The sequence below is a fragment of the Abramis brama genome, assembly GCF_963993115.1.
Source record: "Abramis brama genome assembly, chromosome: 19".
Classification (NCBI taxonomy): Eukaryota; Metazoa; Chordata; class Actinopteri; order Cypriniformes; family Leuciscidae; genus Abramis; species Abramis brama.
This window is the reverse complement of record NC_139981.1, coordinates 14,143,931-14,160,768: the sequence shown is the minus strand read 5'-3', so window position 1 is coordinate 14,160,768 and position 16,838 is coordinate 14,143,931. Positions and strand designations below refer to the sequence as shown.

At 37.2% G+C, this 16,838-nt stretch overlaps 1 protein-coding gene across 3 annotated transcripts; it reads left to right on the top strand.

Annotated features, from left to right (window-relative positions):
• Positions 1-2,974: 2,974 nt before the first annotated feature.
• On the top strand, positions 2,975-12,014 carry papolg (poly(A) polymerase gamma; the record flags this gene model as incomplete). Of its 3 annotated transcripts, none has more annotated exons than XM_084093202.1 (22): positions 2,975-3,133; positions 3,740-3,907; positions 5,242-5,308; positions 5,443-5,524; positions 5,662-5,771; positions 5,855-5,908; positions 6,002-6,113; positions 6,206-6,295; positions 6,576-6,714; positions 6,867-6,939; positions 7,030-7,150; positions 7,233-7,317; positions 7,396-7,449; positions 7,782-7,901; positions 8,592-8,701; positions 8,822-8,943; positions 9,018-9,181; positions 9,680-9,789; positions 9,917-10,119; positions 10,285-10,365; positions 10,559-10,618; positions 10,691-12,014. In XM_084093202.1, the coding sequence occupies exons 1-22, from the start codon at positions 3,117-3,119 to the stop codon at positions 10,787-10,789; spliced, it is 2,241 nt and encodes a 746-aa protein (XP_083949328.1). In that variant the 5' UTR covers positions 2,975-3,116. The 3 variants fall into 3 exon arrangements, with proteins under 3 accessions (XP_083949328.1, XP_083949327.1, XP_083949329.1); XM_084093201.1 differs by having other exon boundaries at positions 9,677-9,789; XM_084093203.1 differs by lacking the exons at positions 6,867-6,939; positions 7,030-7,150; positions 7,233-7,317; ... (8 more) ...; positions 10,559-10,618; positions 10,691-12,014 and having other exon boundaries at positions 6,576-6,718.
• Positions 12,015-16,838: the final 4,824 nt, after the last annotated feature.

Sequence of the window (16,838 nt, the reverse complement as noted above, 5' to 3'; positions counted from 1 at the left end):
CCCACTTAGAAATCATGGAGGGGTCTGAAATTGTCATCGTAGGTGCATGTCCACTGTGAGAGACATAATCTAAATAAAAAATCCAGAAATCACAATGTATGATTTTTTAACTATTTATTTGTATGATACAGCTGCAAATAAGTATTTGAACACCTGAGAAAATCAATGTTAATATTTGGTACAGTAGCCTTTGTTTGCAATTACAGAGGTCAAACGTTTCCTGTAGTTTTTCACCAGGTTTGCACACACTGCAGGAGGGATTTTGGCCCACTCCTCCACACAGATCTTCTCTAGATCAGTCAGGTTTCTGGGCTGTCGCTGAGAAACACGGAGTTTGAGCTCCCTCCAAAGATTCTCTATTGGGTTTAGGTCTGGAGACTGGCTAGGCCACGCCAGAACCTTGATATGCTTCTTACAGAGCCACTCCTTGGTTATCCTGGCTGTGTGCTTCGGGTCATTGTCATGTTGGAAGACCCAGCCTCGACCCATCTTCAATGCTCTAACTGAGGGAAGGAGGTTGTTCCCCAAAATCTCGCAATACATGGCCCCGGTCATCCTCTCCTTAATACAGTGCAGTCGCCCTGTCCCATGTGCAGAAAAACACCCCCAAAGCATGATGCTACCACCCCCATGCTTCACAGTAGGGATGGTGTTCTTGGGATGGTACTCATCATTCTTCTTCCTCCAAACACGTTTAGTGGAATTATGACCAAAAAGTTATATTTTGGTCTCATCTGACCACATGACTTTCTCCCATGACTCCTCTGGATCATCCAAATGGTCATTGGCAAACTTAAGACGGGCCTTGACATGTGCTGGTTTAAGCAGGGGAACCTTCCGTGCCATGCATGATTTCAAACCATGACGTCTTAGTGTATTACCAACAGTAACCTTGGAAACGGTGGTCCCAGCTCTTTTCAGGTCATTGACCAGCTCCTCCCGTGTAGTTCTGGGCTGATTTCTCACCTTTCTTAGGATCATTGAGACCCCACGAGGTGAGATCTTGCATGGAGCCCCAGTCCGAGGGAGATTGACAGTCATGTTTAGCTTCTTCCATTTTCTAATGATTGCTCCAACAGTGGACCTTTTTTCACCAAGCTGCTTGGCAATTTCCCCGTAGCCCTTTCCAGCCTTGTGGAGGTGTACAATTTTGTCTCTAGTGTCTTTGGACAGCTCTTTGGTCTTGGCCATGTTAGTAGTTGGATTCTTACTGATTGTATGGGGTGGACAGGTGTCTTTATGCAGCTAACGACCTCAAACAGGTGCATCTAATTTAGTATAATAAATGGAGTGGAGGTGGACATTTTAAAGGCAGACTAACAGGTCTTTGAGGGTCAGAATTCTAGCTGATAGACAGGTGTTCAAATACTTATTTGCAGCTGTATCATACAAATAAATAGTTAAAAAATCATATATTGTGATTTCTGGATTTTTTTTTTTAGATTATGTCTCTCACAGTGGACATGCACCTACGATGATAATTTCAGACCCCTCCATGATTTCCAAGTGGGAGAACTTGCAAAATAGCAGGGTGTTCAAATACTTATTTTCCTCACTGTATATATATATAGTTAAATATTAATTATAGCCTATAAGTATATATATATTGAAATAATGAAGATTAAAATAAATAGACTGAAAATGAATAAAAAAATAAAAATAAACAAACAAACAAACCTAATGCAATTTAATAGAAACGAAATATTTTCCAAATTAAATTTTACACATATTTGCAATGTTGTTCATACAACAAGAAAATATAAAGCTGCCTTTTCAATTTTAGGTCACTCAAAAGGAAGGTTGTTGAGGCTTATGAGTCTGAAAGGGGATTTAAAGCCATTTCCAAACTATTTAAAATGTATCACTCCACCGTAGGCTACATTAAAAATGAAGCAGGCCGTACATGCCTCCAAAATCACAGACACCTGATTTTTAACAGATAAAAATGTATCCCTGTCAGTGTAATATACGGATAGACAAGTAGTATTATAAACAATAAGAAGTTATTTTTTGCCAAATGTTCAATACCAGTTACTAAATACAGAGGAGTAGACCCTGTGTATTTTTCCACAGAAGATTTCTGTAGGCTAGTTCTTGGGAAGCTGTTTTATGTCGTTTGTTAGGCTATTTGTTCAACTACATCACTTTCACCCATCAGTAGGCTACTGTCCAAAAAAAGTTTCAGTATCGATCATCCCACATATTATGTTGAAAAAGGACCAAACTTGTCACGCAGTCGGTTGTATACTATTTACGCAGCTTTGGTCACGTGATGTTGCAAGCTAGCGAGGGGCACGTTGTCACAAATGGTCATCGTGTGTTCAAATACTTTTTATGTCCAGGCCAGTAAGGAAATGTGCATTTTTTTGGTAACAAAAATCTTAAAATACATTTCTATGATTTGACTTTCAAAAATAAACAGCCTACTGTGAGAAATATCCAAGCCCCGATCTCTTCAGGATTCCTACTTTTTACCAGAGTGCAGATTTTCTTCAATAATATAAAAAAAATGACTGTTTGATAGTCGTCTCGCATGCTGCTCTTCTCACTGTAGTCCAATAAAATCGTAATTGATATTTGAAATGTCACGCACCTAGTGGGAAAGGGATTGAGAGATTCTCAGATATATGGGGCTGTTTTAACCTTTTTAAAGAATACAGGATTAGAGCATAGGATAGGCTATAGCCTAATGTGTGAGGATTGTGATGCTTCTGCCCACCTTTATGGTTGAGGAGCCCAGGGCGGACGTTGGAGGAGCTGAACACGCAGCGCCAGGAGAAGGTGGGTGAGGCATTACATCCACAAATAAAAGGAGAGAAGAGGGAAGGAATGTAGGCTATATAAAATAAAAGGAATATACAAATGCATCACCCATGTAGGCTGTACAGTAGGTGGCGGTAATACTCCAAAGGAGTGAGAGGCCAGTGACAACAAGAAGAAGAAAACATTCATCTGCTAGTGTCAGGGCGCAGAGCATGTCGGGAGATGTCTGTCCGGTGGGCGCCATATTGGAGCAACAACTATTGTTATAAATTGAGACGGGGCTGCTGCTGGCTGAGTTTACATGTTTTCTGCGTGTTTGTTCTGAAAATAAGTGGATATTTATACGCAAGGTCATGAAAGAGATGTCAACGTAAGTGTTCCATGCCCCAAAGTGATTTTAGTAGGGTAAACGGGTTAGTTGTTGATTTAAAAAAAATGCCATGCTAGGCTAGGCTAGTTTAGCCAGTTTATTAAGATAACGGTGAGAGAATGCAGACTGTAGCTGATAAACGGCGTGATTGTGTTTTTAATTTAATAAATGATTACATGACAGTGGTTAAATACACGCATGCTTTAGTCCGTTGCTTTTAAACAAAGTATTTCGGTGGTGTTTGCCAAGTAATCTTGCCTTTGTTTACACAAACATTGGGCAATGCACGGTTCTTTCAATGCTTGTTTACGTTTCATGAAACGAAGCGTATTTGAATGTAGAATATGATCTGCCATTGTTTATATCGAGTTAAGCATATACACATAATATATAAGCCTATGTGTGACATACATATTTACATATTACTATTTTGTACTGTCATATTTTTATAATATATGTCATATGTTTATGCTTGTTTAATTTTTAAAAAGCTTTTAGGCTTTTTTTTAGCTCAATAGTATTTTGATTTGTTATTAATCTTAATATTTAATGTCTCTACAGTGCACAATGAACCTATTATTATTGTCATGATGTCTTCATTTGCAGGACTGGTGACAGTACGCTTGGCGGGCAGCAGCCTCGGAAACATTATGGCATCACATCTTCAATCAGCCTGGCCTTTCCCAGAGAGATTGACCATATCTACACTCAAAAGCTCACTGAGGCTATGAAACCATTTGGAGTGTTTGAGGGTGAAGATGAACTCAATCACAGGTGAGGGCTTTCATTTATGGAACTTTCCAGTGGTTAGAGACAGGGGTTTGTGCATAGCAGACTGCCACATGTTTGTTGCTATCTGTCTAGTGTCTTTGATGAAAGTACCAACATAAACCTTTGAAGGATCTTTACAGTCAACATATCTGGAGCTATCTGTATATGCAAAATGTTTTTTATTGGTTACTGTCTTTGAAAATGTGATGTTGAACTTTTTATTATTATTTTTGACATTGGAAACTATATGACTGTTTGGACACAGTGCAACAATCAACACTATCCAGTCCTTAAATGACCAATGTGTATTCTCTCTCAATGTTACTTGCATCCAGATATCCCTGTTTATTTGTCAGCTAAGTCCGTCGGATGGAAGCTACAGATCATACTTGAGCATTTTTGTATGTTTTGGAAAGGCAACAAGCCCAGTGCATTACAGGTGTTGAAGTAACACACTTTTTTTTTTTTTTTTTAGGGCATAGCCCTTTTCTCTTTTTTTTCTCTTTTTTTTAAAGTCATGTAGCACAGTTTTAAAAAATTCAGATTTAGTACCCCATAGAAAGACAAGTTTTATTAAAATCCTGTCTTGCCAGCATTGAATTGCCCCTTTTAGGTTGTCATTTTTGAGGTTTCACCCTCCAACATTTAGTCACTCCTATAGTATGTGAACTTGAGAGGCAGGCTACAACTGATTTAAACCAAAGATTTGCTTAAAATCTTGCTGAAAATTGAAACGCAGGGTGGCAGCCTCCAGTTCTTGCTTGGCTTAGATGTCACTGAAATAGCACTAACCACTTGATAGTCATGGGACCAACACTGACCCTGAAAATATTATAAAATATTATTAAGTGTCTTGGAGATTTGTTCCTTGGTGAAACATCAAATTTAAAATATGTATGTAATTGCTTACTATGTAGTGCATAATAAAACAATTCAATTCTATATATAATTAGATTTTTCTTTTAATATCTGGAATATTTGAACATTTTACATAATTACTTATTGTAAATACAGGTAGATATGTGTGTGTAAATGTGTAGTGTATAAGCTAAGCTATCAGGCTTATTGTGTATCTGTATGCCATTCTAGTATGTGTAAGTGAACTAAACAGACTTTCAAGACACAGACTTGTGTCTTGAACCACAGACTTTCAAGACACGCAATCTTCTCTTCAAGAAGATTAAGACACAAGACCTGATTTATCATGACAGAGTGGCACTCTATCTTACTTAAAAGCATAAAATTTGAAAGAATATTGCAATCTTGCCATACACTGGCTCACTTCTATGTGTCTTCTATGTTTGTAATGACTAAGAGAGATGTTTGTGTCTGTATAGGCTTGCAGTTCTTGGGAAGCTGAATTCATTTGTTAAGGAGTGGATTTCAGAAATCAGTGAAACAAAGGTAAATAATACTACAGGTCTCTTGGCCCATTACATCATCGTCACATCACCTGTTATGGCAAGACTCAAGAATTTACATTTCTTTTAATCAAGAATTACAAGTTGCATTTCTAAATCGTCTCTTTTGCCTCACAGAATCTTCCACCGTCAGCAGTTGCGAATGTTGGTGGCAAAATCTTTACTTTTGGGTCATATAGGTTGGGAGTGCACACAAAAGGTACATTTGATGAGCTTTCTTGTAGCAGTAGAAAATTCTTAAAAGACTTTCTTAATGTTGTAGATCTTTTAAATTATAAAGAGGAATATATGTACCCTTTGCATATCAATATGTTTTTGGGGGTTTTTTTCCTTTAGGTGCTGATATAGATGCTTTGTGTGTTGCCCCACGTCATGTTGAAAGAACTGACTTTTTTTCATCTTTCTTCGAAAAACTAAAACGGCATGATGAGATTAAGGATCTGCGGGTGAGTACCTTTTCCATTACTCATCATTTCTGCCACTGCTTTGTTTTAAGAGTGACTTTATCTTGTGTATAATTCCTGTTTAGGCTGTGGAGGATGCTTTTGTGCCAGTGATCAAATTCAAGTTTGATGGCATTGAGGTAAAGCATTTGATGACAAATTGTTTATGATATAAGCCTACATGATATTTATTTATTTATTTATTTACTTACTTTTTTTCTTCACCCCCTCAGATTGATCTGCTCTTTGCCAGGCTGGCTCTACAGTCCATTCCTGATAACCTGGACCTTAGAGGAGACTCCCTCCTCAGAAACTTGGACATCAGATGCATTCGCAGTCTAAACGGTAATAACCTTCAAGATTTTGTTTTTATGTCACATGTACAGTCTTAATTTCTCTATTGTTTCATAGATTTACTTGTTTTGTACATTTTGCAGGTTGCCGTGTTACAGATGAGATCCTATATTTGGTGCCTAATAAAGAGAATTTCAGATTAACATTGAGAGCGATTAAATTGTGGGCCAAACGTAAGTGTGATTTAAATTATTGCCTTTTGAGAAGTTTTTATTATTATTATTGATCGAGTAGAGAAGGACAGAAATGATGGGGAGAAAAAGGTGAAATGGGACAGGGAAATTACTTGATGAAAATGCTTTGCACTCATGAGCACCCCTGCTCAATGTGTCCTAGCATGTGTTAACCACTAGTTTCTGATGTCTGATTTGATATTCTGATCTCTTTTATTCTAAATCTTAGCTTTGCTAAGAATGCAATCCACTGACTTTTTTATTTTATTTTATTTTTTAGGCCGTGGAATCTATTCCAACATGCTAGGCTTTCTGGGTGGAGTGTCCTGGGCTATGCTGGTGGCCAGAACATGTCAGCTCTACCCAAATGCTGTTGCCGCCACACTTGTGCACAAGTTCTTTCTGGTCTTCTCTAAATGGTGAGATCACAGCACATGTGGTTCATATGGTGGAACTGAAACTTCACGTATTGTGTGCTGTTAATGTCCAAGTCCTTATCCTGTAGTCATGGAATGTCCATTGCTTTCCCCCTCTCATCTCTTCACTGCATATTCTTTTTTTACTTCATCAGGGAATGGCCAAACGCTGTGCTTTTAAAACAACCTGAAGACAGCAATTTGAATCTGCCAGTCTGGGATCCGCGGGTTAGTATTATGATGTTCATTGTATACAGTTTTTCTAGGCTTTATGATAGTTTTCTGATTTCACTCTACCTTCTGTTGTTTTACTTTCAGGTGAATCCATCAGACAGGTATCACCTGATGCCAATCATCACGCCTGCATACCCACAACAGAACTCTACCTACAATGTGTCTACTTCCACACGCACCATCATGAGTGAAGAGTTCAAGAATGGTATGTAACTTAAATCAAAGCAGGTCAGATATTGGCCATCTCCCTTGACCATTGCTCATGTTTCCAATTTTTCTGTTTTAAGGTCTCACTGTTACAGATGAAATTCTTCTGGGTAAAGCAGACTGGTCCAAGTTGTTTGAACCTCCCAACTTTTTCCAGAAGTACAAGTAAGTGGTTATCCATAGTGTCATATCAGAGATAAATTCCAGTAAAGATTGAACTTAATGTTGGTTTGTTTGTTGCAGGCATTACATTGTCCTTACTGCCAGTGCATCCACTGAGGAAAACCATCTAGAGTGGTAAAATCTTAGTCAAATTCATTTATTGCTGCTTCTTTTTTTGTGTGTCTGCAAAAATTGTTCTAATTTTAATTGGACTTAGTAATAGTTGTCAGAGATTTAAAATTTACCCCCCATCCCCCAAAAAAGGACTATAGTTTGGCTTGTTTGTATGGGTTTGTACTAAAATGTTTTCATTCCACTTAAACAGCATTACAATAATAATAATAATAATAATAATAGAAAAGGCTACACTTAAACTCAAATTCACGATCTACATTCTGAAATCCGTTCATTGGGTTCTGTTTCTGGAACCACAGACTCCTCAAATAATGATGTTCTGGCCTCCACAGGATTGGACTGGTGGAATCAAAGATAAGAGTGTTGGTTGGAAATTTGGAGCGCAATGAGTACATCACCCTTGCTCATGTCAACCCACAGTCTTTTCCCGGTTCAAAAGAGAACCGCAATGAGTAAGTAATAGATAGTGGGTGGTGTGACCAACAAATTGTCTAGGTATGAGTAATTTTATCACAATATAATGTTTGTTTGTTTTTGTTTTCTTTGTAGGGTTTAAATTTTATATTCATTCATAGTGAAAATGCTCTGCACTTCAAATAAACATGTGGTACCATTTTTGGATAATAATAGAAAGAACTCTTTTACAAGTGAAATGTATTATGTCATTTTTATTTTTTTATCTGGAACTTGTTGAATGCAAATTGTTTTTGTTTTGTTTTTTGTCATACGAAGTGCCTATGTAAAAGACCAACTCTCGTTAAACGTAAGGTAATGATTCCTGTAAATGCAAAGCTGTCCTGCACAGATTTATATCTATCATGTTGCAGACAGTATGGCAAAATCTCTACCAGTTGACATTTCTATTGTTGTTTTTTATCTATCGTATTGTCATCCTGCCATAATAACAAACATGAGGCTAATGTTTCGTTCATTAAGGCATGAGGACACTATTGGATTTGCTCCGATTATTATTTTAATCTTATATTTGTTCTCAGGGTTTCAGCTTCTGCTTCATACAACCACCTGTAATCACCATTTTACAATGCCTATATTTATTTTGCTGATTTCTAATGGCCTCTATATATGGACTAATATAGAGAAATTAAAAATGTTTATAAATTTGCATGCTGTTCTTTTCACAGGAATGAATTTGTTTCCATGTGGTTTATTGGAATCAGCTTCAAAAAACTGGACAATTCTGACTGTGTGAATATTGACTTGACCTATGACATCCAGTCCTTCACCGATACTGGTAAGCTGCTCTGCCTGTGCATTCTGTTTTCCTCCATTGTCCTGTTAAAGTTACTGGTTATTTTGGATGTAGAGGACACGTAGGGTCTTTTAATGTCTAAAAGCTGGATTTCCTTTGTAGTTTATAGGCAGGCCAGCAACATCAACATGCTGAAGGATGGCATGACTATTGAGGCCACACATGTGAAGAAGAAACAGTTGCATCATTACCTGCCTCCTGAACTTGTGCAGAGGAAGAAGAAGGTAAAACCACATAGTCTTCTTGCTCTTAGTCTCTAAAGAAGCTATATCCATAACCTATCTCTATCTCATGGCAGAGTTTGGGAGATATAAACCGAAGCTCAAATGGTGGTGGGTCTAAGCGCTGCTCACTGGATAGCAGTCAGCTGGACAGCTCCAGGGACACAGACATTGGCACCCCGTTCAGCTCGCCTACACCAGTCAGCCAACCATGCCAACCAGTCTCCACACCTGAAGAAAGGTAGTGTCACTGATTGGGATGAAATACTTGTGATTTATTGTACCTGATTTAGCTGGTTTACACCAAAGGATTCTAAAGGATTCCTGAAAGATTGTGAGTTTTTTAAGTGAATCTCAAATACCTGCCCAAGGGACTGAAATTGCATTTTTCAATTTATTGTATCACACGACTTTTAGCAGGCTTTTAAGAGGTCTAGGGGTTGGAAGAGAAAACAAGATTATTTTTTTATTTTTTTCTCTTGCTTCAGTGCACAAATGATAAATGTCACAAATTGCAGGGTTTTTTTATTTTGTTTTTGTGGTCAAGCTAATTGTATGGCCTCATTCACAAGCACGAGAAATGCAAAAATATGAGTTGGCCGTAGTGTCAAAATGCTGTTAGATAAAATTAACTTATTATTTACAATTACCTAATTTTTCAACATTGGCAGTAATTTGTAACCTTCTGCTTCTTCTGTATTAACCCTTTCTTTTATCTCCCTCTTTTTTTTTTCAGTAGTATCAGCCCACCCAGTCATCCAGTCCTTGTATTCATGGACAGCCCACCAGCATCAGAATTGTCGCCTCCAAAACCAGAACAGGGAATGTCCATTCCAGTCATCGGCTCCAGTAAGTGCCATCATATCTTCTGTTATGGACTTGTTCCTGTTTTTCTAATGGGGAAACACATTTGTTGGTGTTTTTGTAAGTTGCAATTCATTCTGATTCCACTAATTTAGTACTTTTTTCTTTTCAGAGCCCATCGCCACTCCAGTTGCCAAGCCCCCAACACCTCCCGCTGGCAACACCATTCCTACAGTGGTGGGCCGCAGTGTGATACCACGCATTACCTCTTCCTCCCCTAGCCCAACTGACCTGCCCAACAGTGTCAGTGGAGCACCAAAGAGACCTCACTCTCCATCTCTGGAGGATCCACCTAAGAGGCACAAAGACACAGAGGTCTCACAAAGCTCTTTATTTGCATTTTTTTTATACCATTCAAAAGCACACACACAAAAAAGAAATCCATTATGAATGGTCAACCTCTTCATTTCTGAGGAACCCTTATAAAAATGGAAAAATCCAATCCAGCCTTAACTTCAAGCATGCCTTAATATGTGTCAGGTGTTTTCTGATGACTCTGCGTTTAAAGAACCGAACCCTCCAACTACCAATGGCTTGGATGGTGATGATGGGCAAACAGTGGTGAGTGTATTTTTATTTATTTTTTTCATCATGTTTATTGCATTAACCACAGGTGTACACCACAATTGGATCATTTCACTGAAACTGACACAGTTTTCTTGCATCAACACAATAAGACCTCACGCAATGTTTGTGCAAAAACAAATTTCTTGAAAACACCCTCCCCCACCCCCCCACCCCCTCTTTGACACAGGAGGGTTTTGCAGCAACCAAACCTATGCCAATACCAACAATCGATACATCAAGATCACAGGTAATTGACATGCAATTGTTATTATAATTGAATGTCAAAATTGAAATTAATTTAATAGTCGTTTGTTTTCAGAGACTACCCAGTAAAGAGCTTCCGGATGCATCTTCCCCAATCCCCACAAGCAACCTCCGTGTGATTAAAAATTCTATCAGGCTCACCCTTAACCGATAACAGTGAGCTATCTAGAGGTGACATGAATTGTTACTGTTGCTGCCACTCTTGGGTTTGCCCTTTAATCTATTTTTTTTTCTCCTTTTCTTGAGCATTTGTCTACACAGGTTTTCCCTTAAAGAGTGGAACCACACCTGTGTAACAGCAGTGCTGCTTTTAAACTGCTACTGATATTTGGCTGGTCTTCCTGCTTGTTAAAGAGTTAGTGTAAAGTATTGATTTGTTTTTGTTTTTTTTCTTCCCAAGTAGTTTTTTTTTTTTTATGCCTTACTGTGTCCGAATGCTTGCGTAGACATCTATTTGAGCTTTTGAAACAACTTGTACAGTAGAGTAGTTTGTAAATAACTTTAAAAATCATTGTTAGTCTTTCTATGCCACCTTAATGTAGTTTTTATTAACAAAAAAAGTTGAAAAAAAATTGTCCTGTTTGTCACTGTAAATGAGATTCTTTGTTTGTCCAAAGGTTTTCCTTGCAGTCTTTTTGTAATGGCTGTATTGATTCTGGTACAGTTTCTGGGAGGACCTTTTGTGTGGGGTGCGTATGTGTGCGAGTGTGTAGATGGACCAGCATTAGTAACTCAAAACCATGACTCCCATTACAGGTCACAAACGCTGCTGCCACTCCATAGTTTCGTTATCAGCTCAGAACAAAAGAGCAGTATTAGATCTGAGGTCTGGGTTTGTTGGGCCTACATTTCAAAGCAGGTTTGCTTTAACTGTGAGTTTGCTAAATGATAAACGAGTCCATGTTGGTTTTGCGTGTGCATGTGCATGATTGTAATTTCCTGCGTCTAGGGCGTCACCCCCTGCGCCTCCCATGGAGGTCTGAATGGCAGTGTCTCTTGAACTTTAACTTTGAACACTTTCCATTTATATTCCATTTTTCCTCCTCCATCCCCCCCTTCTTTCCACAACCTACTGTCCTGCCCTGTTGGGGTGTACAGAGAACATAGGCTTACTCTTCATTTTGGGGTTTCTTAACATTTTATTTATTTGTACCATTATAATTTTTTATATCACAGGTATTGCAGTTTAACAACATTTTTTTCTAGACATTCATTTCATCGCTCAGTTTGAATCTTCCTGTTACCTTTAGGACAATTTAAAAAAAAATCTACTTGTCATATTCTTTTGTAGGGCAAAAGTTGTATTTGAAAGGGTATTTTTGTATGTAATGTAAACTGCCTTCTTTACATTTGAGAACATAAAATTCACAAAACCCCAAGTGGCTCCTGTCTTTTTTTTCCACTTTTCCAAAACGTTCTTGTTCATGACAACGATGATTTTTAAAGAGAAAACGGGACATATATTCTTTACATGTAGTGTAGGTTATCATGTTGCAAATTCAGTTAATAGTGCCACAGCTTACGATGATGTCACCTCCTATGGGCCATCCCTGTGACGTAGTAATTACTAGTGAAGTTGTAAACACTCTTGTCGCGTTGACCACAACTCTCACATAGGATATTTGCTAATAAGCTATGAATAACTAAACTGTTAATTGCAAAAAATATTTAGTCATATATAGTCAAAGCGTAAATTCTCTCGAAGAAGTGTTATTCTTTCTCTGTTGTTGGAAATAAACTTCCTTGTTCGTGGGAGATTCCCACTGCGTGCAGGGGATTACCCTTTCATAGGTTGATCAGTTGCGTGAACTTTTAGTAAATACAAGCGGCGTCCATTTTAAAGAATAATATGATACTGGTCATTCAATCTCTTAAAAAATTGAGCTAAACCGTGTCAGAACGAGCTGATTTATTCTGTCAGAAGTAACGTTAGGTCCTTGTTTCTTAATGGGATAGAAACGGCTATCAATTCAAAATGCTGGAGAACATCGAGAGTAAAGAAACTCCAAAGTGTCTGACTTACTGAAGTGAATCTTGTAGTATGAAATAAAAAAATTCGTGGGATTTCAAAAAAGTATGTATTTACTTTCCATTTCAACAAAGAAAAAGTAAACACATTAATTATTACAAGTACCTTGACATTTCTCATTTCATTTCTGTGTAATTTGAATTTGACTGCGCACTATGCACTTCCCTAGTTGGATTGGCTGCGCAGACGCCGATATGGCAAGCCACATTAACAACTAGTAGGGTACAGCGGGGCTAAAGGCACACCTTAAAGGTGCCCTAGAATTTGAAATTGAATTTATCTTGGCATAGTTAAACAAGAGTGCAGTACATGGACATGACATACAGTGAGTCTCAAACACCATTGTTTTCTCCTCCTTATTTAAATCTTGTTTTTGAAAAAAACACCCCTGAAAAATAGGCGAATCTCCACATAACACAGACTGTGACGCAACAGTCGGGATCATTAATATGTACGCTTCCAAAAATTTGCCAGCCCATGTTCAAGGCCAGGCGGAACTGCGCAGCCGAATCATTTTTCTTCGAGAGACATCATGGCTTGCAAACGAGCGAAGCATGGCAGTTGCTCAGTGTTTGGATGTAGCCTACAAATGAACACAAAGATATTTTTTTAGTTCCTTCATCCGAGCATCTGAAGAACCAGTGGGTTATGTGAATGTCTGATGTGTAATTGTTCAAGTTCAGACAGATAATCTTTCTCTCAAAGTCGTTCAATACTGTTTATGCATCAGTAAATCAAGCCAGTGACTAAACGATCAACTTCACGTCGTTTCTTTTAGTAGGATGAAAATAATCGTACTTAATCTGTGATTAATATACAGATAGCGATCAAAGAACAATCCCTTTTCCAGTCGCCCAAGCTGTCAATCACACAGGGCGAGTTTATCTGGACACTTGCCAAAACTCGTTATGAAATCAATGATGCTGTTACACTGCACACTGTACATACATCATATTTGCATTGGTGATATCATAGTGAGAGTGCAGAAACTGCGTTGCAATGATAAGATCCTCGTTCACGTGATCAACAGGCTTACACTGAAGTCTCACAGCAGCCAATCACAGCAGTGGGCGTTTACACTGAGTCTCACACAGACACGCCCCTTCAAACAGAGCATTCAAATCAGAGGCTAAAATCAGGCTAGGAAAAATGCCTTTTATAACAAATAAATTATAACAAATTTTGATCTAAAAAACATACTAACATTATAAGGGCACCCCAGGAAACATTCTAAAATAATACAATAATCCATGCAATGGGACCTTTAAGAAAAAAAAAGTGCTTTTTACTATTCCTAGTGCATGATTGCAGAAAAAAATTGTATTGAACATTTATAGATCAACAGATTTTGTGTGAAAATAAATGATAAATCACACATTATTTATACTAATATATACTTAAGCTAAAATGTTTTGTCTAATTTAATACTTGAATTATTTTGATAAATAAAAGAATTAAGTTTTGTTCAATAAATATACTGTCATTAAAATGTTAGTATAAACGTACATTTAAAAAATACATAAACAATTATTTTTAAAAGTAAAGGTTCTGAAAGCATTAAAAGATATGGCATAATTTAATATAGATTTACAGTTGTAACATTAAATCATATTTTGTTATATGATGTTATTAATATCAGATTTTTAAATATGGTTTCATTACGGTGATTAATTCTAAGGTGAACACCCAACTTAAAGGTCCCGTATTATGCCCCTTTTCACAAGATGTAAAATAAGTCTCTGATGTCCCCAGAGTGTGTATGTGAAGTTTCAGCTCAAAATACCCAACAGATCATTTTTTACAGCATGTTTAAATTGTCATTTTTGGGGGCACAGAAAAACGCGCTGTTTGTGTGCCCTTTAAATGCAAATAAGCTGCTGCTGGACGACCCAGGGGGCGGAGCTTCACGAGCTCGCGCTCAGTCTGTCAGGACAATTTCATCTCACGGAATGATGATAATATCAGAAACTCTCAGTAACGGTGTTCATTTCGAGTCGGACAATAATGCCTACAGAGTCAGAGTGCTGTATAGAGATGGAAAAGGTATAGTTTAGTAGTTTAATTACGGTTATTATAACGTATTTGTCATCTGCTTGTATGTATCACATATAACATATAACATTACTGATGAGTTTAATCAAGTTTATTGTACATCACACAAAACATGAAGTGTCAGTTTTACTTCAGAAAATCACCGTAAGAGCTGAGTAAACAGTAAGTTATAAGAAGTGCGCAAGTACATAAACGAATTTCGGTAGAGTTGAGGGAGCATTTCTGTGGGCCGAGGTTAGTCAAAAAACGGTTCTAGTGACGTCATTAAAGAAGGAAGTAGAGGGATGTAGTCCAAACGGGCCGTTCGATGTAGGCGACTTCTGTTAAATAAAATATCTCGCTTGGCATTGAACTTTGAGCTTTATAATTGTACAGATATTATTTATGCTCTAACAGCAATATTACACACTAACTAAAGTTTGAAACATGGGATCACGAAGAACGGGACCTTTAATATATGATATTTACCATCTGAATCTTAACCATGTAAAGTCAACAAATGGAAAAGTCAGCCAGCTATTTATTATCATGTTAATAATTGTGCCTTTAGACCCGACAGCAGGGGCGCCTTTTACATATTCTTCCGTTATTGAAAAACTGTTGCTTTAATTAGCTTGAACAAATCATTAAGAAGTCCTTTGTCTCAAAATATATTCAATAATTTTAGCGATTCTAAATCTACAACATTTTAAAAACATCAAATATTAGATCAAATTAACACAGAATAAACTTTGCACTGCTGCCCGCTATCACGTCAATGATCAGCCAAATTTCCACATGCATCTGATGTTTTGGAAAGTGCTGCTGCAAGTTTTAGTGCCATCTAGTGGTTTAGAGGAAAATAAAATCAAAGTAGCCTTTAGCCCCGTTGTATCTATTTTTAGTTGCTAATACTTTTCTATTTAATATGTAATCCAATAGTAATTATCTATTCAATTAGTCACTATTCATTCTTTCTAGTCACTATCCCAATAGTCTGGTCTAGTCTTTGGAAGTCCATGTAATGATGTTTTGCCCTTGCAGTGAAAAAAATAGTTCCTCAATATAGTGATAAACTTTCATGGCCTTACAACTACTTTTGTTTGAGGGCAAGCCAAATTAGCAAACAGGCGGCATTATGCAAATGTAGGGTGACACAGCTACATTAAAGAAGTAAGGGCAGGACTACAGACAAGGGCTGCATCCGAAATCGGATACTTCCCTACTATATATAGGCAAAATACAGTTTTTGACTAAAGTATATGTCCAAGTTCACTGTACTCATAAAAGAGTAGGCAAAAATTACCTGGATGACCTACTTCCAGCAAGATACTGAAGTGCACACATAATGGACACTTTTCTATCCCACGAGGCCAAGGATTTGTGAATGGCAGTGAAGCAACACAACTTGACACTTGTAGGTCAATATGATAATGACAACATGGCGAATGTATTGTACTTCCAGATTACATTCATACTACACACATTTATATACTATGTATAGAACATACTTTTTTAGCAGTTGCAAAGTAATTGCTTATGCTTATTTGTGGCGTGCCTTCAGTTGCGGATGCTGCGTTTAGCTTTAGATAACGATTCTAAAATTATTTTAGGGCTCCAGATTCAACCCACTTTAATTTCCTCATTTGTTTAAAAACATTTTCTTTAATTATATATTAATTAACTGCATATATACAATTATTTTACAATTGAATTATTTATTCATTAAAATAGGCTATAGCCTAAATTATTAGTATATGTTTGTGATTTTTTTTTATTCGTCATGTAGGATAGATTCTGACAATTAAAACAAAAATCAGGCTTTTTTTTTTTTACTGCTTTTTTTGTTCAGAAACAGAAGTTACTTAAAATGTTATTCTTGTATTTTACTTTTCATATTTGTAGTAGGCTATATGGTAGCAAAACTACAGCGCTTCCAGTAGCCTATAGGCTATTTAACGGAGCTGTCAACACAGAAAAATCCGACAGCATGCCTTCAGTTGAAGAACACCCAATTGTATAGAAATTAATTTATTTACAAGTTTTGTGTTTGTTTGTTTTTTCATTTTAATTACAATTACAATTGTGCATAATTATATGCAACTAACCCTATAGTAAGAACATGTTGTTAATTAATATTAGG